At 43.0% G+C, this 22,276-nt stretch overlaps 1 protein-coding gene across 2 annotated transcripts in view; it reads left to right on the top strand.

The window, feature by feature from the left end:
- The window catches only part of UBP1 (upstream binding protein 1), a 58,773-nt gene that overhangs the window by 28,726 nt on the left and 7,771 nt on the right, over positions 1-22,276 (top strand). Inside the window, exons 4-13 of one of the 2 annotated variants that reach the window (XM_059390634.1) lie at positions 3,958-4,063; positions 4,500-4,606; positions 6,826-6,978; positions 7,077-7,187; positions 7,634-7,741; positions 13,701-13,804; positions 15,903-15,957; positions 16,228-16,321; positions 19,995-20,085; positions 20,601-20,716. In XM_059390634.1, coding sequence (XP_059246617.1) covers positions 3,958-4,063; positions 4,500-4,606; positions 6,826-6,978; positions 7,077-7,187; positions 7,634-7,741; positions 13,701-13,804; positions 15,903-15,957; positions 16,228-16,321; positions 19,995-20,085; positions 20,601-20,716 — 1,045 coding nt within the window. The remainder of the gene's footprint in view (positions 1-3,957; positions 4,064-4,499; positions 4,607-6,825; positions 6,979-7,076; positions 7,188-7,633; positions 7,742-13,700; positions 13,805-15,902; positions 15,958-16,227; positions 16,322-19,994; positions 20,086-20,600; positions 20,717-22,276) is intronic. The other variant, XM_059390635.1, reaches the window with a different exon arrangement.

The following is a 22,276-nucleotide window of genomic DNA, read 5'->3' as shown; positions in this document are numbered from 1 at the left end:
CATTCTGGCCATAGTGCATGCTGACTGGGCTCACCATTTTAAAAAGCCATCATGGTTCAGAGTGAACAAGCCCTATGTGGGTTGGCTATTCTCTTTTGGGCTTTCATGACAAATAGTGATGGTCTGGTGCAGGAGCCAGACTTAATAGCTCTCATTTTCCAGTGTGCAGGAAGCTTTGAATGTCCGAGGTTCTCTCAGGATGTTTTGGTCCCAAGCTGGTTTATTTTCAGGCCATTGGGTGCCCTGGCTCACCTTCAGCAGATCTGCCAATTGTCTCACACCCAGTTAAAATCCAACCAATGATACATATTTTAAGGGAAGATGTGGGTAAACTCTTCTCTCCCAATGAAAGTTAAGTTTGGTGACTGTGAGATGCTGGCTTTTTTTTTTTTTTTTTTTAATCAGTATAGAAGAGTAGAAAAATTGTTTAAATTATAGATTTGTCTATAAAATTGAGTAAGGCATTATCATGTGCCCTGTATTGAGAGCCTTAAAACTGGATCCAAAAATGGTAGAACACTACTAAAAAACTACTTATATGATAAAATTGAAACATACGCAGAAGTAGAATGATATGTTTATACACATGTGTTTATCATGCGGTGGTTTCTGATAAACTTTACATGTGTATCGTGGATGCTAGGGATAAGGTCTCCTACCAGCTGCCACAACTGTCAGCAGTTTGCTAGTGTTGTTTTATCTGTTCTGCCTTGTGCTTGCTTTTTTCTTTCTTCTTTTTCTTACTTTTTTTTTTTTTTTTTGGCTGGACTATAGAATTTACTGAATTTTAATTTTTCCCTTTAATTTTTTTTTTTTAAAGATTTTAGTTATTTATTTGACAGACACAGCGAGAGAGGAAACACAAGCAGAGAGAGTAGGAGAGGGAGAAGCAGGCTTACCGCTGAGCAGGGAGCCTGATGAGGGGCCCGATCCCAGCAGAGTCAAAGGCAGATGCTTAATAACTGAGCCACCCAGGTGCCCTTTTAACAGTAATTTTAACTAAGTTCATTGTTCATAGCTATTCAGCATTCTGAGGAAAATAAAACATACTTTGGCATGTGGATCCAATGCCAAAATTTAAGTATCCCTCAAAGCATGGGGAAAGTCACTTTTGAAGCAGGTTGTCATTTATCAGTGAGGATAAGCTGACTTTCTAGAGTGGTTCCCTGTGAATAGGTGGTAAGATTTCCAAAGAATCAGTCTGATAGGGGATACTTAAATGTTTTAAAATACTTTTGGTAAACTAGTTAAAAATACCGGTCAGATTAACTTGGAATGGCGGAATTAAGTTGTTGCATGACTGCTCTAAGTTCCCCTTCCTGAGATTTAGTTCCAAATTAAAATACGTAAAAACATTTAATATATGCGATTAAAGCAAGTCAAAAAATGAAGGCAAAAACGACTTCATCATGAGATCATGAACTGTTGACAGTAAAGAAACCATCCCCTTATCAGTGCAAAGTAGAGGTTTTGTTGGCATTAAACCAGCATACTCTTTCTAGACAAGGGTACTTATTTTGAAAGCATCGGTTTCTCTAAACAGTTAACTTCCAGATTGGAAAGGTTAATTTTTAAAAGGTCCTAAATCTGTTTCATCTTCACCTGATAAACCATTTATCTGATTTGGTGGCTATGTCAGAAAATGTCCAGTTAGATCCCGAGAGCCTGCCTGGGATGCAGAGCGACAGTTGGTCACCACCACAAGTTGCAGGGTGAATATCCTCAAAATCACATCATTTTTTGCCTAGGAGCTCCCTAAGTCTAATTCTTGGCCTCATGATCTTTGACTCTGCTAGTTTGGGGGAGTCTTGCCGAACAAAGGCTGAGGTGTCAGGGATGCTTTGGAGCTTGTTGACTGTGCTGTACTCAGTGAGGTGCTCAAGTTCTATTTATCGTACTGTTAGGGCCCCTTTATCTGTTGCTGGGTGTCTGAATTAATGACCTTTCCCCTTCTGGTTTCATTTCAGTAGTTTTCTATATTGCCGCTTCTTAACTATGGTTCTTCTTTCATATATCTTACTGAAGCTGTCTTAGACTGACCTTCTAGAACGGGGTTTTATAAAGCTCAAATCTGATATCTACATTCTCATACTGTTTTCTTCTGAATTTGTGGATTTAGTTAAATATGAAAGAATAAAAATCATGTCATTTCTCTGCTGCACTTTATCCTGAGTTCAGCATGTTGGTGAGTGTGACCCAGCAGCCACCACCAGCCCGTGCACCCTCTCTGTGAGGTCTGCAGCCAGCAGGCGGTGGCGTAAAGTGGGTGTCCACCTGGGCAGGCCCTGTAGACGTGGGTGCAGGTGGGGAAGGCAGATGGGCATAAATCAGAGCAGCGACTGCCTTTGTAGATTTCCACTTTGGTCCTGCAGCTGACTCGGCCTCTTTTTAAACAACAATTGACCCTTGAACAACACAGCTTTGAATGGTGTGAGTCCGTTTACAGGCATATTTTTTCAATAAATACAGTACAGTACTGTACATGTATTTTATGATTTTCTTAGTAACTGATTCTTTTCCTGTAGATTGCTTTATAGTAAGAATATAGTATATAATATATATAACATATAAAATATATGTTTTTTGGCTTTTGATGTTATTAGTAAAGTATCTAGTCAGTAGTAGGCTGTTAAGTACTTAAGTTCTCAGTGCCCCTAACCCCATGTTGTGAAGGGCCAACTGTATTTCAAATTAAAATATGGCTACTTTGGGGCTCCTGGGTGACTTAGTCAGTTGGGTGTCTGCCTTCAGCTCAGGTCATTATCCTCAGGGTCCAGGGATTAAGCCCCACCATGGGCTCCCTGCTCATAGGGAACTTTCTTCTCCCTCTCCTCCCTGCTCTGCTCTCTTTTGCTCTCAAATAAATAAAATCTTTAAGAAAAAATATGGCTCCTTTTAAATAGTTTGCTTCAAAATATTTATCTGCTATGAGCAGTACCTGGTGGGTAGGGAATACAGGGCCACTAAAGTAATATTTATATGTATTGCTAACAAATTATTTCCTATTTATACCAGAGTGTCTACTGGAAATGTGAATATCTTATTGCATCATGAGAAAGTTATCTATGAATGTGTCACAAACACAAATTAGTGCAAATGTGGTATCTGAAGGCATTTGGATGACTTGTTTTCCTGTTCCTGGAGTGAAACAATAGTTGGCACTCCAAACCTCTGGGAGGCGAAGGAGGGATGGGCGGAGAGCAGAGAACTGGCCAGATTGTGGAGTGAAGTCTTCCCTAGGAACCGTAGTGTTTGGGTAAAGCTTACCTGTGGGTTGTTTTGGTTTTGTTTTGTTTTGTTTTTTCTCTCCCTAGCTTACCTCAGATAACCTCTTGCAAATGAAATAGTAGAGAATGACTTTTGCATATATGTTCCTTTTTTGCTGGGTCTTATTTTGCAGATTCTTCCACCTATTTCTTGACTATTTCTTTATTTTTTATTTCATTGAAATATATATATTAACTTGCAGTGTTATATTAGTTTCAGATGTACAATATAATGATTCAGCATTTCTGTATATTAGTATTTATCCTTGAGGGTCTTTAAAGAAAGAAGTTCAGTTACTAACTTATTTTAAATGAACAGTTTTACTATTGTACCTGGGTTTCTGTTTCTGTTTTTACTACTGTTTGGCTTTAGTAATTCCTGTGTGCATCTGATGTTTTCTTCATAGAAATAGAATTCTTGCTCAATGATTTTATGGGCATATACCTTAATTTTGAATTGCAATATCAGACTGTAAATAATAATTTTACATAAGTAATCATTTTATTTGTGCCTTTTATTTCTGAGTTATCCAGATATTCCAAGAACAAAGCAGTTCACTTAGAAAATGTTTAAAGCAGAATATTTTTTGGTATGTTCTTCTATTATAGGTTAATGCATAAGAATCGAAAATGCTTCTGCATTTTAGCTGGACCAGTTTAAAAGTATTCATTTTCCCCTCTTGTTCCATAGAGCATCATAAGAGTTGTATTCCATGACAGACGGCTACAATATACAGAGCATCAACAGCTTGAAGGCTGGAAGTGGAATCGTCCAGGAGACAGACTTCTCGATTTAGGTACAGGTGGCTGTCAGAAGACTGGAGAGATGAAGGCAGTTGTTTGGTAGAGAACGCACCATGTATAATTGTGTGGGAGAGAGTGTTGGTGTTAGCAGATCCTGTGTGCTTTGCATTGTTAAATAATTTAGAAATGAAGTAGTTTTTTGGTACTTAAAGAACCTGAGCCAGGAATTTGGAGTTTGAAATCATTTATTTAATTCTTAATTGACACCATCCATCATATGTTGAATAAAATGAAATAGAAACCATGGTGGGAGAAAGTCTGGTAGGTTTAGATGGGTTTCCATGTTAGCATCGTTGACCGGGAAAACATTGAAGAAAAAGGTTCTGCGTGGAGGTGAAATAATTTCATTTGAACATAATTATAGTAAGTAGTAAGCTTTTTAATTATTCATAGTGGATGAATTTCTATGTAACTTTCTTAAAAATACAGATATTCCAATGTCTGTGGGAATAATTGACACAAGGACAAATCCAAGCCAGTTAAATGCAGTTGAATTTCTGTGGGACCCTGCGAAGCGCACGTCTGCTTTCATTCAGGTTTGGAGTTTTTACATTAATAGAAGTATACTAGCCTAGTCATTTGAAAGGCCACAAATGAGGTTAAATTCTTGACACATGATCTTACCTTCTTTAAATGCTTATTTGTAAGCTATCTTGTAATGTCTTCTATTTTATATACTTTAAATTTACATATGTATAAACTTTTAAATAGGAGTTAATTTACTACATTTATCATTTATAGGCTGACATATATAAAGACAATCTGATATGTAAAACGTGATTCAGATGTTAACTTTTACCATTGGTAGTGACAGTAATCAAAACTTCTATTTTTCATAAGATGCATTTTTCTTTAACCAAAGCTCCTGTTAAAAGGGTAGTATTGGTGTGCCTGGCTGGCTTGGCCAGTAGAGCATACGAATCTTCATCTCAGGGTGATAAGTTCAAGCTCAGTACTGGGTGTAGAGTTCACTTAAAAAAAATAAAACAGAGGGGCGCCTGGGTGGCTCAGTGGGTTAAGCCACTGCCTTCGGCTCAGGTCATGATCTCAGGGTCCTGGGATCGAGTCCCGCATCGGGCTCTCTGCTCAGCGGGGAGCCTGCTTCCCTGTCTCTCTCTCTCTGCCTGCCTCTCCATCTACTTGTGATTTCTCTCTGTCAAATAAATAAATAAATCTTTAAAAAAAAAAAAACAGAATAAAAGGGTGGGATTGAAAAAACTGTATGTTTCAAGATTTTCTCTCTAGCATAACTAAAAGACATTGTAATACTGAAAATTTCAAATCCCACGAAAGTAATAGAATAGTAATGAATCCTCTATGTACCCATCACCTGGCTTCAACAGTTATTAGTAGTTTCCTCTGTTTTAGTTATTGGTGGAATACTTTTTTTTTTAATAAAAGATTTTGTTTATTTATTTGACAGACAGAGATCACAAACAGGCAGAGAGACAGGCAGAGAGAGAAGAGGAAATAGGCTCCCCACTGAGCAGAGAGCCTGATGTGGGGCTCAATCCCAGGATCCTGGGATCATGACCTGAGCCGAAGTCAGAAGCTTTAACCCACTGAGCCACCCAGGCACCCCTTGATGGAATGCTTTTAAGCAACTCCCAGGCATTTCATTTCACCCATAAATACTCAACTTGTATCCCTAAGAGATGAGGTTTTTAAAAAAAAAAAAAAAATTATTTATTTATTTGACAGACAGAGATCACAAGTAGGCAGAGAGGCGGGCAGAGAGAGAAGGAGGGGAAGCAGGCTCCCTGCCGAGCAGGGAGCCCATTGTGGGGCTCAATTCCAGGACCCTGGGATCATGACCTGAGCTGAAGGCAGAGGCTTTAACCACCTGAGCCACCCAGGTGTCCCCGAGAGATGAGTTTTTTTGGAAACATTAATATATGTCAAATATGATTGATAGTAATTTTTATACCCTGTATATTCAGATTTATAAGTGGTGGAATTAAAACTGAGTAGGTAATCTTTATGTAGAAAGGCAAATTGCTTAATTGCTGATCAGTCTAAGTAGTCTCTGATTTATATGAACTGTAAAGAATATTTGTTTACTTTTGTATTTATTTTTTAAGAATCCTTAGTATTTTGTGGTTTTTTTGGTTTACCAAATACTGTCTGTATCCTGCCAACGAATAGTCATGTGGGACATGGTTCATGTTAGTTGACATTGTGCTGGTGTTGGGAGAGGGGCAGAAGTGGTAGGAAATGAGCATTGTCCTCAGTGAACTTTGAAGGTTGACAGAACAGTTTAGGTCGATACAGGTAGGATAAGTAGTAGCTACTCCCTGGGCGGTGTCACAGCTGGTGTATGTAGGCACAGCAGTAACCTGATGGGTTGGCTAGAGTTGGGGCAGTGACAAAAGAAGGCAGGTGATGGAAGCTCTCAGCAATGAGGGTTTGGTTGCTGTGGACTGAGCTACGTGAAAGGCCAAAGACCCTGGGTCTGAGCATCATCCTGTCCAGAGAGGAGGTAGAGGCGTTTTTGTAACCTGAACAAGTCCTGTGTGAGAGGAGAGGCATTGGACTTGGGAAGAGCTCATTGCCAGAAAGTTCAGAAAGGCCCAGTTGGATTTGTGAAAGGAAAGCCATACGGAAGAATTCTTGACAGCCGTCTGACTAATATGTAAGAGTTTGTTTGAAGGGATCCTGAATTTATGGCTGGGGTAGGACATCTGAGAAGGAGCAAAATAGAAGGAGACGCAGTGGATGGTACTTTGAGTCCCTTTCAGCTTGAGTTGTTTTCCAGGTACACTGCATCAGCACAGAATTTACTCCCCGGAAGCACGGAGGTGAGAAGGGAGTGCCTTTCAGGATTCAGGTCGACACCTTTAAGCAGAATGAAAACGGAGAATACACGGATCATCTACACTCAGCTAGCTGCCAAATCAAAGTGTTTAAGGTATGCGATAGAAACTGGGCTTTTTAGAAAGACCCAGTTGTGCTTGTAAATTGTCCATCTTCAGCCTAATGGAGGAAATCATGCACTTTGTTTTTAAGCCTAAAGGTGCAGACAGGAAACAAAAAACGGACCGAGAGAAGATGGAGAAGAGAACAGCTCACGAGAAGGAAAAGTATCAGCCATCCTATGACACCACCATCCTCACCGAGGTAATGTGGGGCTGCATTTTGGTTTCTGAGGAGAAGCAGTGCTTTGATAGTAGCACTCGCTCTACGGAGGAGTTTTGCTACAAAGGGGTTGGGGAAGATTGGGTGGTAGATTGACATAATGTTCTTTGTGAAATTTGCGGGGGAAAGATTTTATTTAAATTGGGGGTTTTAAATAGATTAGTTTCCTGGGTGGGGTCATGAATGAAGATGCTGAAATCCCAATCTGGTCTCAGAAACAGACCTTACAAACCCTGAAGTTGGCAAGAGATTAAGTCGGGGCCTAGAATGTCTGATTTTTGTCACTGCTGGGGTTTTGCATTTTCTTTAACTTTGAATCCTGCTAGTCATACATTTGTTTAATTGGACTGCAGAGACATAAAACAGGGTATTAGATCTTTCTTTGTATAATGAAAAGACATTGATCCCAATCTTTGGTGTTTGTCCAGATGAGGCTTGAGCCTATAATTGAAGATGCAGTTGAACATGAGCAGAAAAAGTCCAGCAAGCGGACTTTGCCAGCAGACTACGGTGATTCTCTGGCAAAGCGAGGCAGTGTAAGGGACTTCTGCTTCTCTTTTCATTGTGCAAGAAACCTTGTGCAGTGTTAGATATAGGATCAACTTCCACCGAAAAGTAAAGCCAAATTTGTTTTTGATGTCCTTGTCTTGATTTAATTTGCCTTTGTTTAGACTTCCTGCTTTCTGTTTGTTCCTCACTGAGGAAAATTTCCTAAATCTAACACTTTAAAACAAAGTTGACCATAGTGGGTGGTTTTGGAGGGAAAAACGACACTCAAAAATGTGTTCCCTCCCTGTCTCCTCCCCCTCCTCCCTCCCTCCCTCTCTCTCCTCTGCACACACACTTCCTTCAAGAGCACTGAAATTAATTGAAAATACTTTCTTTAGTAAAATAGTCATCTTTTTTGTGTAATTAAAGGTTTTGCTTTCTCATGTGTATAACTGATAAGAAACTTTCATGGATATTTAGAGACATGATGGCAGCAAGCTTGACATTAACATTGCAATACTTTGTGTCACATTTCCCTGCATGTAGGATAAGAATGTGCGTCTGTCTGTGCTTTTAAATGCCTGTTTGGCAGCACTGGTAGAAAGAAATCTTTGCATTGGTGTTTCCTCTTGCCTCCTGCATTGTGATCTTCTGCTTCAGGCCAGAATAGGCACCTTGGTACCCTCAGACCTGTTTGCCCCAACATCCAGTCAGGGGGTTTGGCTTTGTCAGCTTCAGGGCAGCAGATCTTTATTTCATGACCCAGTTCTGTATCAAATGGTCCACCAAGGTTTATCGTATTTTTAGACTTTGATCACAACGTACCCACAGTATATGTAAACACAGAGCATTCTCGAATTTTTAAAAGTAACTGTCATCATACGTATTGTTGGCTAGTCTCTTCATTTTATTGCAGCGTTTATACTATCAAGGTGCCAAACGTGGGATTTCCACGTTTACGTATGTATGTGTAATTAGCTGTGCTATGAAAGTCACAGGCACTATCACAGGAACCTCATTTCCAAGCTAAAGCATAGCATGACAGTATTTTAAGTGCTTCTTTATGCAGTAACCTTGAAAATGTAGTCATCTGGATGGATGGGGAGCATACATGATGCATTTTCTTTAACTGGGCTTTTTGGATTTGGGTCAGGGGTTGTATGGAACAACTATATGCTCCTACCCCAGAAGGCCCCTCTCCAATTTTATGTTGTTAATCCTCTGTCTCATTTCCCAGCTGAAGACTCACAGATAGTTCTTGGTAAACTTTTCTGGGGAGATCCTGGTAACTCAATTCACTTTACCCTTCTTGTTGGAAATGACTTAATTAAAAGGAATGGGTTCTGATATTTCATAAATTAATCTGTTATAGTCCAGAGCTAATCTGGAGATGGTAGAATTTGTTGGTAAATTATTAATGATTCTTAACTCAAGTCTAAAGTGTGCAAAACGTCAGCAGTTCACTGGCCTGGGATTTCACATCTTCCTAGAGCGTGTTGTTTGCTCCCCTGAGCTGAGTTTGGTTGGGTTAAGATACTTGTAGGGGGTGGTTAGAGATCCTCTTTGAAACCTGTTTTTAAAAAGCAAGGTACAGGTTAATGTTAAAAAAAGTCTGCAGCATTTCCTACATTTCTGCAAGTGCCTACAAAGAAAGGCCAGCATTTCTCACAGTTGTTGGATAGTGACAGTTGACTTTTGTTAGGAAGGGAGGTTAGGTTCCCATGTTAAAAGGCATTGCATGAACTGGTCCCACACTGAATAGAGGCCCTACTGCTGGTTAATAGAGGTGAAACCTTTAATGCGTCCTCTGGTCTTGGTCTCTGAGCTGTGTTGCACTGGCTCACCTCGGGGCTGCCAGTGTCTCCACTCTAAGGTGGGTCAGCGTTTCCCAGTCTGTCAGAGGCGGGACTTTGTTAACAGTGCATGGAAACTGTGCCCACATGAGTCCAAGCCACATGTTGCTGGGGCTGTCATCAATTCTAGACTCTCCTCGGGATAGAGGCAGTCCCACACTGCTTACCTTTACACTCAGGGAGGCAGGACAAGGTAGGAGAAACATCGGGCTAGTCTTCCTCCATGTGCTTTGCCCTCCTGGTTTCAGACTGGAAGAGGAGCCCGTAAGATATGGGCAGGCAGGCCATAGTGTGGCAAGCAGCCTGGCCATCGGACACCCTGCCACCCATTACTCCCAAAAAGCCAAGGTCTCCTAGCAGGACCAGTTTTCTCCAAACACTGATTTCCTGGTCAGGAGGCCTCCTATTTATTGGGCAAGTTTTAGATGTAGGCCATTGTTTAGCAGCCCTGCTTTTCTACTATTCAAGGAATCGAGCTTGTGTTAAAGTGAAATAGGTGTGTTTATGGAGGTCCTATACCTTGGTTGTCCTGTGCTGTTAACTTGAAGCTGTTGATGGCTTCATGTCTACAGACAGTGGGCAGTGATGAGCAGGTATGCGGAGGCTTGATATTAAAAGGTTCACCCCACTTAGATATGCATGTTAGATTACCTCGTGTTTTATATCTGGGGAGGATGGTGTAGCATGAAAATCGTCTTCCAGGTAGTGGAGCTGATTATGGGCATGAGGCATCCAGAAAGTTACTAGATCTGTTAGCTGCTTCCTCAGACCGCATAACCAGGGGACGTGCTACTCTGTCAGGTGAAGGGAGAGTCAGGTGAAGGGAGAAACAAGGCCCCAGTTTGAAAGGAGGGGGCCTTGTTGTGCAAAAGGTTGTTGAGAATGAAATTGGTTTGCGTGCAGTGAGTTCAGCTGTCCTGTCCAGCTATATTTGATTGCTTTTTTGAAAGCTAGTAGTAGTTGAAACAGTAAGTCTGTAATCACTTTTCCAGTTTTTGAGGGAATACACAATGGGTGGTTGTAAAGAATGTTGAGAACCTGGGATTTGTTTTATTTTCCCTCTATCTGTACTACTACTACTACTTCTTCTTCTTCTTCTTCTTCTTTTTTTAAAAGATTTTATTTATTTGACAGAGAGCACAAGTAAGCAGAGCGGCAGGCAGAGGGAGAGAGAGAAGCAGGCTCTCTGCTGAGCAGGGACCCTGATGCGAGGCTCAATCCCAGGACCCTGGAATCAGGACCTGAGCCGAAGGCAGCCGATTAACCAACTAAGCCACCCAGGCGCCCCTCTATCCATACTTCTGATGGGTGTCAGACCCGTTGTAAGCACCTGTAACCGTCGGGGAGACTAGTTTCTGCCCTCAGTGCTTCACAGTCTCTTAGCTCCTTCACACTGGGGTCTGGACACTTCTACACGCAAAAGAATTTTGAAAACTATGTACTCCCTTGCACGTTTTCAGGTTGACGTGAAAATTTTCATCATAAATCTAAACAGTTGCAAAGAAGACAGTTTTCTGGCATCATGAATATTTGTATTATAATTTAAGATAAAACTGCTATACTACTTTTGGAAGTGTATTCATAGCAATTTGACACCCATTATCATTTAAATAGCTCATGATGAAGCTCTTTAGTTAAGTCTGAAATTTTATCCCACTCTTTCTTCATGATCTCTTTTCTCTTCCACTCCCCATAAATAATTTCATCCAATATGATGTACTTTTATGCCTGAAAATCTTTACTTTTTACTTTTTTAAAGATTTATTTATTTATTTGACAGAGAGGTAGCATCGAGAGAGGGAACACAAGAGGGGAGAGTTGTAGAGGGAGAAACAGGCTTCCTGCTGAGTCCCTGCGGGGCTCGATCCTAGGACCCTGGAATCAGGACCTGAGCCAAAGGCAGGCGCTTAACAACTGAGCCACCAGGCGCCCCTGAAAATCTTTTTTTAAAGATTGATTGATTTATTAGAGAGCACATGCAGTGAGCAGGGGGAAGTGTAAGGGGGCAAAGGGGGGGGGGGGAGGGGGAGAGGGAGAGAATCAGACTTCCTGAGGTACTGAGCTTGACATGGGGCTCAATCTCACAACCCTGAGATCATGACCTGAGCTGAAACCAAGAGTCAGATGCACAACTGACTGAACCACCAAGGTGTCCCTGCCTAAAAATCTTAATGTTTTATCACCCTGGTTACCTTTTTTTTTTTTTTTTTTAAGATTTTATTTATTTGACAGAGATCACAAGTAGGCATAGAGGCAGGCAGAGAGAGAGAGAGGGAAGCAGGCTCCCTGCTGAGCAGAGAGCCTGATGCGGGGCTCAATCCCAGGACCCTGAGATCATGATCTAAGCCGAAGGCAGAGGCTTTAACCCACTGAGCCACCCAGGTGCCCCACCCTGGTTACTTCTTTATGACAGACTTACAGAAACTGAGATTTATAATTTCCTTTGACCATAAAGCCTGTCAGTTGAGCAGTTTTTTTTTTTTTTAGGTAGATCATTGTGAGGCTTGAACTCATGACCTCAAGATTAAGAGCCACATGCTCTACAGACTGAGCTACCCAGGCTGCCCAAGAAATTGAAAACTACTTATGACTGGTACCAGTTTATCAAAACAACAAATCATACACATTTTGATGAACAGCTGTTTAATTATAAAATAGAAATGTTATTGGAAATATGTCATGAAGAATGAGACAGGATAGAATGCAATCAAATTCTAGATTTTTTTAATAGATAAGAGAAACTTCATTTAGATGTGCTTATTTTTCTTTTATCGGTGTCATTCAAGTCTTGAAATTCCTGTTGAATTATCTGCACAAAATCCCAGTGACCTATTTTTGTATGAACTGGTAGATTATTTCAGTACGTGTCAGCTGACACCAGGTCTCCTTCAGTTTTTGAAGACAAGGATTTGAAAACTGCCTGACATACAGAAGAATTTACATTTTTAGAATTTATTTATTTATTTCAAAGATTTTATTTATTTCAGAGAGTGAGTGAGTGAGAACGCGAGAGGGGAGGGGGTCAGAGGGAGAAGCAGACTCCCTACTGAACACAGAGCCCAGTGTGGGGACTTGATCCCAGGACTCTGGGATCTTGACCTGAGCCAAAGGCAGACGCTTAACTGACCGAACCACCCTGGTGCCACTGGAAGAATTGTTTTAGATCACGTACTTTTAAAATTTATCCTAGTGTCTTTGAATGGTCTTTTGCTTGGTTTGGGGGAGGGTTTTCTATCTCCTGTCCATGGTGAGGTATGACGACTATTTTGTGTAAAATGGGAGCACAGTGATTCTGAAGGGGGCCTTGAAACCGAGGATGTCCTAACACAGACTCATTCTAGAGGGAATATCCGGGAGTGAGATGGACTCGCTCTGTACATAGCTCAGGTTTGAAGGCTCATCCTTGGCTGCCCTGGCTTGCTCAGCCCGCTCAGCATGCTTTTGACTTTAGCTTTTTCACCTCTCCTGATTGTAATAATCAATGCGTCTTTGTATCTTTGCTCTATCTTTGGTCAGAATGGTACATGGGGTTGAAAAATACCCTAGTTCACCGTGCATCTTTCAGAAACTGTAAATAGTAAACATGTAGACAGAGAGACATGGGCAGCATGGTACATGTTGATGTGTGTTGATGCCCGGCCTGTCTTATTTGCTTGGGGATTATTAATCTTAGAGGATTCCAAAGAAAGCAAGGGGGTACTGGCCAGGCTGCTCTGGGTTAGCGGGCAAAGGAGTGCTAGGGGGACAGAGCCACTGTCCTGGTCACCATAGGTGTCAGATGCTGCTTATGAATCCATTCTTGCCTCTGCTGTTCTAAACTTTGATAGGTACCTGCTACAGAACTGATAAAGTGGGGAGTGAAAGTTCTTAGAAGTCAGCTGTACAGAAGTGTACGTTAAAAATGCCTGCATACATTTTGCTGCTGTCATCACTTCAGGTCTTCCCTGAGATTAAGCAGTGTGTAGTCGCGGGTGGCAAGTAAAGCCACACAGAAGTAATAAATCTGATGTTTCAGTGAGGTTGCTTGATGAGCGTCAGGTGTCTTATGTTTTATAACCTCGCATTTGGCCAGACTAGAGAGTGACTTACGAAAATATTTTTTCCGTACACTTCTAAAAGCATCTCATTAATTTATTTTTGTTTCTATCCTTAGTGTTCTCCATGGCCCGATACCCCCACAGCCTACGTGAATAGCAGCCCTTCCACAGCGCCCGCCTTCACGTCCCCACAGCAGGGCACTTGCAGCATCCCCGACAGGTACCGCTTCGTGCCGTCGCTCGCCTGGGCCTGGCCACACTGTGCTCCTTCACTGCCCTCTCTCTCACTTCTCAGCATCCTCTTTTTTATATCTGAGGTTTATAGTCATGGGAGCTAGCCACCTCAGCTTGAGAGGAAAATGGTCTTTTCTTTGCCTGCCAGCCTTTTTGTTCTTCGCCCTTCATGCCTCATACATTCACAGCTGTAGGAATGGTAGAAAAGGAGGCATTTTCAAGGTACATTCTTTGTGAGAGAAAAAAACATGAATGGAGTTCGTGGATAGTGGACAGTGAGTTATTAAGGTGAAACTGTGACTCGGATGGGTTCAGATTGCATTTAATATAAAGTACATCTGTCTTCAGTGCGCACCATATCAGAGAGCTGTTCCTGCTCTGCTTTTTCTGCCTCACGTTACACAGACTATTTACTTCTTTCTTTATTATGGTAAGTCTTTAAACTTACAGGAAAGACTTTCAATTTCTAAAACTTTACTGTGGTTTTAGAATTGGGGATGGTGGACTTGTTCTGTTTTATTCTCTGGCTGTGATTGGCATCTGTAAACCCTGTGGGCTCTGGGTGGGGGCAGGGGATGCTGTCACATGGGTCCTGTAGGTGCCACGTGGTGCCGGAGGTGGGAGTGGGCTTGCCTTCCTGGGGCTCTGCTGAAGAGCTGATCCCGAGCAGGTCAGATCAGAAGTGCCCTGTTGTTGGGAGGTTTCTCACTGGGAAGGGAAAAATATACAAGATTGGGAGGGAAAGGTTCTTTTTCTTACACTCTGGCCACACCAACAGGTCTGTCTTTGTCAGCTGTGGCTACTATGACAGAACACCAGATCAGGGACTTAGAGACAACAGAAACTTGTTTGTTGCAGTTGTGGAACTGGAAGTGTGAGGTCTGGGTGGTTCTGGTGAGGGCCCTCCAGGTTGCCCGTGCCACCTGGGTTCTCACGCAGTGGAGCAGATGCCCTTTTGATCTCGCCTTCCTGGTCCCTCCCTGGGGCGCCGCCTCCTCACTGTCATGCGGGGCGAGGGGGCAGGGGTGTGTGTGAGGATGGTCAGTGTATGCATTTTGAGGGAACACAAATATCCTGTCTGTAACAGAGTCTGATAAGAACACAAAAAACGTGTTTTTTCCTGTGAAGATGAGTAGAGCAGCAGGCAGCTCATCTTGTAGATCTTTGTGCTTTACGAGGAGGAACACACTCTTGGACTCTACGTTGGAGAGCCCAGGGACTGGCATGTCCCCATGTGGGGGCCATTCTTGTCTTACAGCCCAGGCCGAGTGGTCTTGGGCAGAGGTCATGACTTCAGAGGCGGGCTCTGGGCTCCTGCACTGCTGGCTGAGCACACAGCTTCTGGGAGCAGCTTCACCCTGTGCTGGCCAGGAGCTGTGCTCTCCGGGTGACACACACCTTCCCTGTCTGTGTAGGCCGAGAGGGAGAGTCACGTCAGCATCATAACTTACATAACTGAAGTACAGGTGCTAAGAAAGGAGTCTGAGCCCAGGACCAGGAAGGCGCCACACTCCCTGTGGAGTTGTCTTCATTTTTGTTTGATCTTAAAAACTCAAGGAGAGTGGCACGCCTTTGTTCCTTTTGCTTCCCTGAATTTCCCCTTCATTAATCATGGGTAAATATATTAATTAAACAGATGATCATTTTCCATTTTTATTTAGGACTATTTCTTGGACCTCCTTATTTTATTAAGTGTGTGAGTGTACGTGTGTGTGTATTTTGCAGTTACTTTTAACTCTATCTTGATTTCTCATATAATTTTCTTACTAAAATGAATGAGTTTCCTTCATTTTCCTGGCACCCCTGAAATAATTGGAATCCTTTTGTTTCCTAAAACTTGAAGTTCTTACTTGGAACTGCTAGAGAAGAGGAGGATGAGGCGCTTGCTGAACAGCCTCCTGTTACTTTCCTCATACTCACTGCCTGACCAGTGGTGCCAGCATTCTCAATCACAGATCTACACGCTCTGTCCTACAGTATTATGTTACACTGACCCAGTTTAATAGCCTTTAATGTCTTGGTTTTGAGTGTGTGTGTGTGTGTGTGTATAATAATTCTCCTCTCCTTCCTTCTCTTCTCCCCAGCAATTCTTCTTCCCCAAACCATCAGGGAGATGGAGTTTCACAGGCCTCCAGTGAAGTAAGTGTCCTCATCCTGAAGCTGTCCGATGCTCTAAGGGGCCTGCATTTTTGAGGCTCTTACAGGGGCTTGAGGCATCATTTGGGCCTCTGAGTAATCAGACCTGTCCTCCTCTTGAGTGGGTTTGTTTTTTGGTTTTGTTTGGGTTTTTTTTTGCTTTAAACTTGGAGTATTTCTGTGTTTTGTTTAAATGTTTATAACTTGCCAGTGACTTGGGTTTTTTATTAAGTTTGAATAGTTTCTGTTTGTGTTCATTTTCCTTGTTAATAGCAACTTCAGCCTTCAGCCACGATCCAGGAAACCCAACAATGGCTGCTCAAAAACAGATTCTCTTCCTACACAAGACTGTTTTCCAATTTTTCAGGTATGTTTTGTGTTTGTGTATGTTTGTGTACATGTGTGTTTTGTGCTTGTTTCTGTACTTTTATTAACCTTGATTTAAAATTTTTTTGAAGTTATGATGGAGTCATACCAGTTTCACCTAGTGGTGATATCCCTGCATTCCTCTTGTGTTAGGAAGCTGACATCAGTAGTCTCCCAGTTCACTAGTTTCAGGTACCTTCATCTTTGTACAGGTGTATACAGTTCTATCCAGTTTCTCTCATTTTATTAACTTCATTTTGAAGTAATTTTGCCTTATTGTCTTCTGCAAAGATAGAGATGTTCTGTGAACCCTTCACTCAATTTCTTATGTAATCATAGTATGATAGCAAAACTAGGAGGGGCGCCTGGGTTAAGCCTCTGCCTTTGGCCCAGGTCATGATCCCAGGGTCCTGGGATCGAGCCCTGCATTGGGCTGTCTGCTCAGCAGGGAGCCTGCTTCCTCCTCTCTCTCTCTCTCTGCCTGCCTCTCTGCCTACTTGTGATCTCTGTCAAATAAATAAATAAAATGTTTTTTTAAAAAAATTAAAAAAAAAAAAAGAAGCAAGGGAGATTAAAAAAAACAACAACAACTAGGAAATATACATTGGTGCAACATGTGTATATAGGTCTGTGTCATTTTATCAACATATGGACTCGTATAACCACTACCAAAGTTAAGATACAGAATTATGACATCACCACAAGGATTTCCCTTAGGCTTCCCTCCCCCTCCCTCACCATACCTACACCCTGGCAGCCCTTAATCTGGTTTGTCTCTTGGACTTTATCATTTCAAGACTATTATTATATACATGGAATCACAGAATATGTGACCTTATGAGACTGACTTTTTCTCCGCTCAGCATGATAATGCCCTTGAGTCCATCCAAGTGATTATGTATATCAGTAGTTCCTCTTTATTGCTATGTAGTAGTAGTGTGTGGTATGAATCTACTCGGATATGGTTTCTGTGTACTTAAGTTCAAGTTTTTTCTTGCAGTGTTAGCTAAGGGAGTATGTAGGTGGGTTTTTTTGGTATTTTTTTGTTTGTTTGGGTTTGTTTGGTTTGTTTTTTAAAGATTTTATTTATTTATTTATTGGTTATCACAAGTAGGCAGAGAGGCAGGCAGAGAGAGAGGGGAAAGCAGGCTCCCTCCTGAGCAGAGCGCCAGATGCGGGCCTTAATCCCAGGACCCTGAGACCATGACCTGAGCTGAAGGCAGAGGCTTAACCCACTGAACCACCCAGGCACCCTGTTTGTTTGTTTTTAAGATTCTATTTATTTATATGAGGGAGAGACAGAGAGAGCACAAGTCGGGGAAGGAGCAGAGGCAGAGAATATCCAAGCAGGCTCCCTCTGAGTGTGGAGCCTGACACAGGGTTCGATCACATGACCTATGAGATCAGGACCTCAGTCGAAACAAAGAGTCAAACGCTTAACTGACTGAGCCACTCAAGCACCCCTGTTGATGGAATTTTAAAAGGAACCAAGTGGAGCTTCTCCAGGTGGTGCTCTAGGAAACCTGTTTGGAGAGATAGTGATAGACTATGTGGGGCGGGGCAGCATTTTCCCAAGTGTGTTTGGCCCTGAGACCCTTTTCCTGGCTACACACCTGCTGAGAGTTGCTGGGCCACAGTAAACTGGTAGAGACCTTGCCTTGCCCTCGGTGCTGTGGGGCCAGGGCAGGGCAGTGCAAGGCTTTGAAGGGACAGAACTATGTGCACACACCTGGCCTAGGGGAGAGCTTGATTGCACAAAGAACATGATTTCCTCTTCTGTCAGCCGTTTATTGTTCTACAGGTAGTCATTCCCTGTGTAGTTCTTTGTCTCTTGAAGATTTATTTATTTATTTGAGAGAGAGAGCATGAGAGGGGAAAGGTCAGAGGGAGAAGCAGACTCCCTGATGAGCAGGGAGCCTGATGTGAGACTCGATTTTGGAACTCCAGGACCGTGACCCAAGCTGAAGATAGTCGCTTAACCACCCAGGTGCCCTTTGTCCTTTAAAATTAAAGTAATGGATGAAAGTCTTGCTAGCTTGTAGCCATATTTTTATATTACTATATCTTTGTGAAAAATTGGAAATTTAAAAATTTCATTGGGAATGATAGATCTTTTTTTTTTTCTTTTAAATATTTTATTTATTTATTTGTCAGAGAGTTAGAGCAAGCACAGGCAGACAGAGTGGTAGGCAGAGGCATAGGGAGAAGCAGGCTCCCTGCAGAGCAAGGAGCCCAAAGTGGGACTCGATCCCAGGACGCTGAGATCATGACCTGAGCCGAAGGCAGCTAGCTGCTTAACCAACTGAGCCACCCAGGCATCCCTGGGGAAGATGGATCTTGAACCCTCATAGGAAAGACTTGAAGAGCAGAGTACATACAAAAAGCTCTGGCAGTGGGAACCAAGGGAGGTCCTGTTTCGTGAATACAGGTTTCTGTCTGGAGAAGTTTCAGCTCTTTTTGCTGTGAGCATCGTTCCCTCGGCTTGGCCTCCTGCATTTCCCTTACACAGGAGCTGCCCAGCTAACAGAATGGGGAGGAGGAGCAGGAAGCTGCTGGCTCAGAGCCTGTGGCCATTCATCTTGAGAAAAGGCTGTGCACACGAGTGTCTGTCCAGTTCTTTGTGCGAGTTGAGATTCACACACACATCTCTGGCCACAGCTGTGGGACTCTGCAGAGAGTGGGGAGATAGCCAGTCTTTGCTTCCCTGGCTCTGGAAAACGACTCCTTTAGTGTTCGTGCCTCCTGGAGGTGGGCTTCTGTGGTCTTTATTTCTTTTACAAGGTAGGAAGTTATCAGGCTCTCACCTTCAAGCCTTCAAAAATAGATAACCCCATGATCTTGTTACATACCTAAGCGGGTATTTATTGCATGGAAGTCATGCCTTAATCCCAGAGGGTATCTTAATTATAGCAATAAACTACACCTTGAATGTTAATAAAAAAGAGATTGTGGACACAAACATAAAAAAGTAGGAGAGGATGAACTTCCCTGTAACCATCCCAGCCTTTGGTTGGTTTTGCTCTCTACTCTTTTCCATCCCACTTTTCTAATCTATTTTGAAGCAGATCCTAGAAGCTATGTTATTTACACTTAGCAGTGATTTGGGGAAATCGTAAGTGTAATGTGTGAGTCTGTGCCATGTTTTCGCTTTCATTTTAAAACTGGCTTCTGTGAAAGTAATGTTGCAGAATGTTTGGAAGTTGCAGTATCACTCAGAGGGAGCCAACTTGGGCAGGTCCCCAAAACTCTAGACTTCCATTTCCTCTTTTTGTAAAATAAAACCTTATTATTGTGACCTCAAGGTTAATTATCAGGGGTCAGAATCCTGCTTATCCACAAAACCAGCAGCCAGCCAAAACAAGGTGGGTGGTGAAGTCGTGTACTGGGAACAGACAGCCCTGTAGGCCCCATTCATCTGTCCGCTTGACCTGCATCTGGGCTTCTGCGCTCCTCCTTGATTCAGGACATGGAAACGCCAGCAATGTATTTATTTATTTATTTTCTCTGTGGGATAGGGAGTGTGTGTGTATGCTCTTGTGTTTGTGTCTGTGAGTGTACACACAGGAGACCATGATGGTTCTGAGGGACAGTTCACCGTGTGAAGATTGATGCTGTAACTAGTCGTGCTGTTGTTTTTCCATCTCTGAAAAGAAGCTCTTTTTGCTGTTCTCCAGGTGCCGACTTATTAAAACTGACAAAGGAGGATCTAGTACAAATTTGTGGTGCAGCCGATGGAATTCGGCTCTATAATTCCCTGAAGTCCAGGTAAAATACAGCGTTTAAAAGGAACTGTTGGCTTGTGATGAGGACAGACTTTTTTGTGGGGAGCTCTGGTGGGATGCTTTCCGGCATGGGCGCTGTGGGGTGTCGGGCCTCGTGCTCGGGAGGAGACTGTTCTGTGTGCACCCTCAGGGCAGGCACTGATGAGGGCAGAGGTAGACTGTAAGACTGTAGAAATGCGCACGCGCAGTACTGATTTCTTGAAGACCATTCAATCGAATCTTACTAACTTTAAATCGCTGACTTAATCTTGAAACTTAAATTTACCAGTATCTGACACACCAGCTCAGTGGTTTAGAGTCTGGATCATCAGATTAGACCACCTGTGATAGTTGGTGTGAGGTGTGTGTTTTTATATTTTTATTAGTCATTTATTTTGTGTAAAGAAATGATACCGTAAAGTTCTCGTAAGGAGATAGAACTTAGAGTCCTGTAGTGGTCTTTTGTACCCGCTGTGGCTTTTCTCCCATCCGCTCATGTGGGGCGTCTTCTGATTGCAGGTCGGTTAGGCCCCGCCTGACCATCTATGTCTGCCAGGAGCAGCCGAGCAGCTCACCGCTGCAGGGCCAGCAGCCGGCTGGCGGCGGAGGCGACAGTGGCAGTGGGACGCCCTATGGTGGGTCCTGAGGGCATCACAGCTTCCCATCACACCCTTTCTGTCACGGAGGCAGAAGCAGGAAGGTCCCGAGCGGGGCTTGGAAGGACCGCTGAGCTGCCTGGGTGGGACTGCGGACAGCAGGAGGGGCAGCGGTGCTGGGGCCAAGGCCTTGGGAAAGGGGAAGCTAGCTGCCTTTCTCTGCTCTTTCCACCACTCTCTGAGTCTCCTTTGTATTTGGCTTTCTGTGCCGGAAAGTGCCAATAAGTGAAAGACCAGCTTGAATGCCTTTTGGAGTTGTGCTGGCTTTTAGTTCCCCGTTAAATCTCAGATTTACTGAAATGATGACTGGCAGCTTGGCAAGAAAGCAGGAGGGTTTTTCTTTTCTTTTTTTTTCTTTCTCTCCCCCGTCCCCATTTTACTGACTGGGGAAAAACCTTAAAATATCACACGTGCAGAGATTCACATGTGTCCTAGCACTCAGTGTGTGGACTTGTCTCCAACAGACAGCCGGCCAGTGCTCTGAGCTGTGTGCTGAGCGGCACCACGTCCTTGGGACACCGTTCTCACACTCCAGGCAATTCTCCATCCTGAGTCTCAGCAGACAAATGGAGTGCTGGCTGAGGGCGCAGACACACCTTGGCCCTTCTCTCCTCTAAATATGGCCCTCAAAAACAAAAGTAGCTAAGCTTTTATTTATTTTTTTTTTTTCTAAAGATTTTATTTATTTATTTTACAGAGAGAGATCACAAGTAGGCAGAGAGGCAGGCAGAGAGAGAGAGAGGAGGAAGCAGGCTCCTGCTGAGCAGAGCGCCCGATGCGGGACTCGATCCCAGGACCCTGAGATCATGACCTGAGCCGAAGGCAGCGGCTTAACCCACTGAGCCACCCAGGCGCCCGTAGCTAAGCTTTTAAAGGATGTGTTTTCTCACCTGTAAGGTTGGGTACCTCCCCTCTGCCCTTATTCTGAAGCAAAATAAGGGCAACACGCTCAGAACTCTCCAGAAAGAAGTATGTTATGGAATTCACAGAGGAAATCGGGTAGACCTACAAGTGTCCCTTTGTGTTTGAAAAATCACAAGTCTCTTGGGAGCTTTTCCACTTGGTGTCATTTTGACTTTAAAAGCTGTGAGTTTGAAGACTGAAGATGATAAAGTTAATCTGAAAGGATAAAATTCTAAAGGAGCTCTCCAGGTATCAGGATCTTGTGTATCATTTATGTCTATGTGGTCAGGCCTGTTGGACTTGGGAAGGTGTTTGTGGAGGAATGTAGGAAATGTTGGCCAGCTTACCCCTAGGGCAGGGGCATTTCCAGCAGACTTCCTTAAGAGGCCAGTAGGAAATGCCTTGACCTTGTGGACTCTGGAGGCTCTTTCCCACCAGACAAAGTGATGGGCGCGGCCACATTCTGATACAGTTCTGTTGGAAAAGAACAAGTGAGGGCAGCCCTGGGCTTACACAGGCTTTAGTTCGGGGACTCTGCTCTAGATCAGCTCTGTCTCCCCTTGACTATAGTTCCACATTCGAAGCTTTCCATAATGTGTAATTAGCAGAGGTTTCCGTTACTGTAAGCACACGAGA

This window comes from Mustela nigripes, chromosome 2 (genome assembly GCF_022355385.1).
Source record: "Mustela nigripes isolate SB6536 chromosome 2, MUSNIG.SB6536, whole genome shotgun sequence".
In the NCBI taxonomy this organism is placed as follows: Eukaryota; Metazoa; Chordata; class Mammalia; order Carnivora; family Mustelidae; genus Mustela; species Mustela nigripes.
Note: the sequence above shows the minus strand (reverse complement) of the source record. Positions and strands in the feature narration are given on the sequence as shown.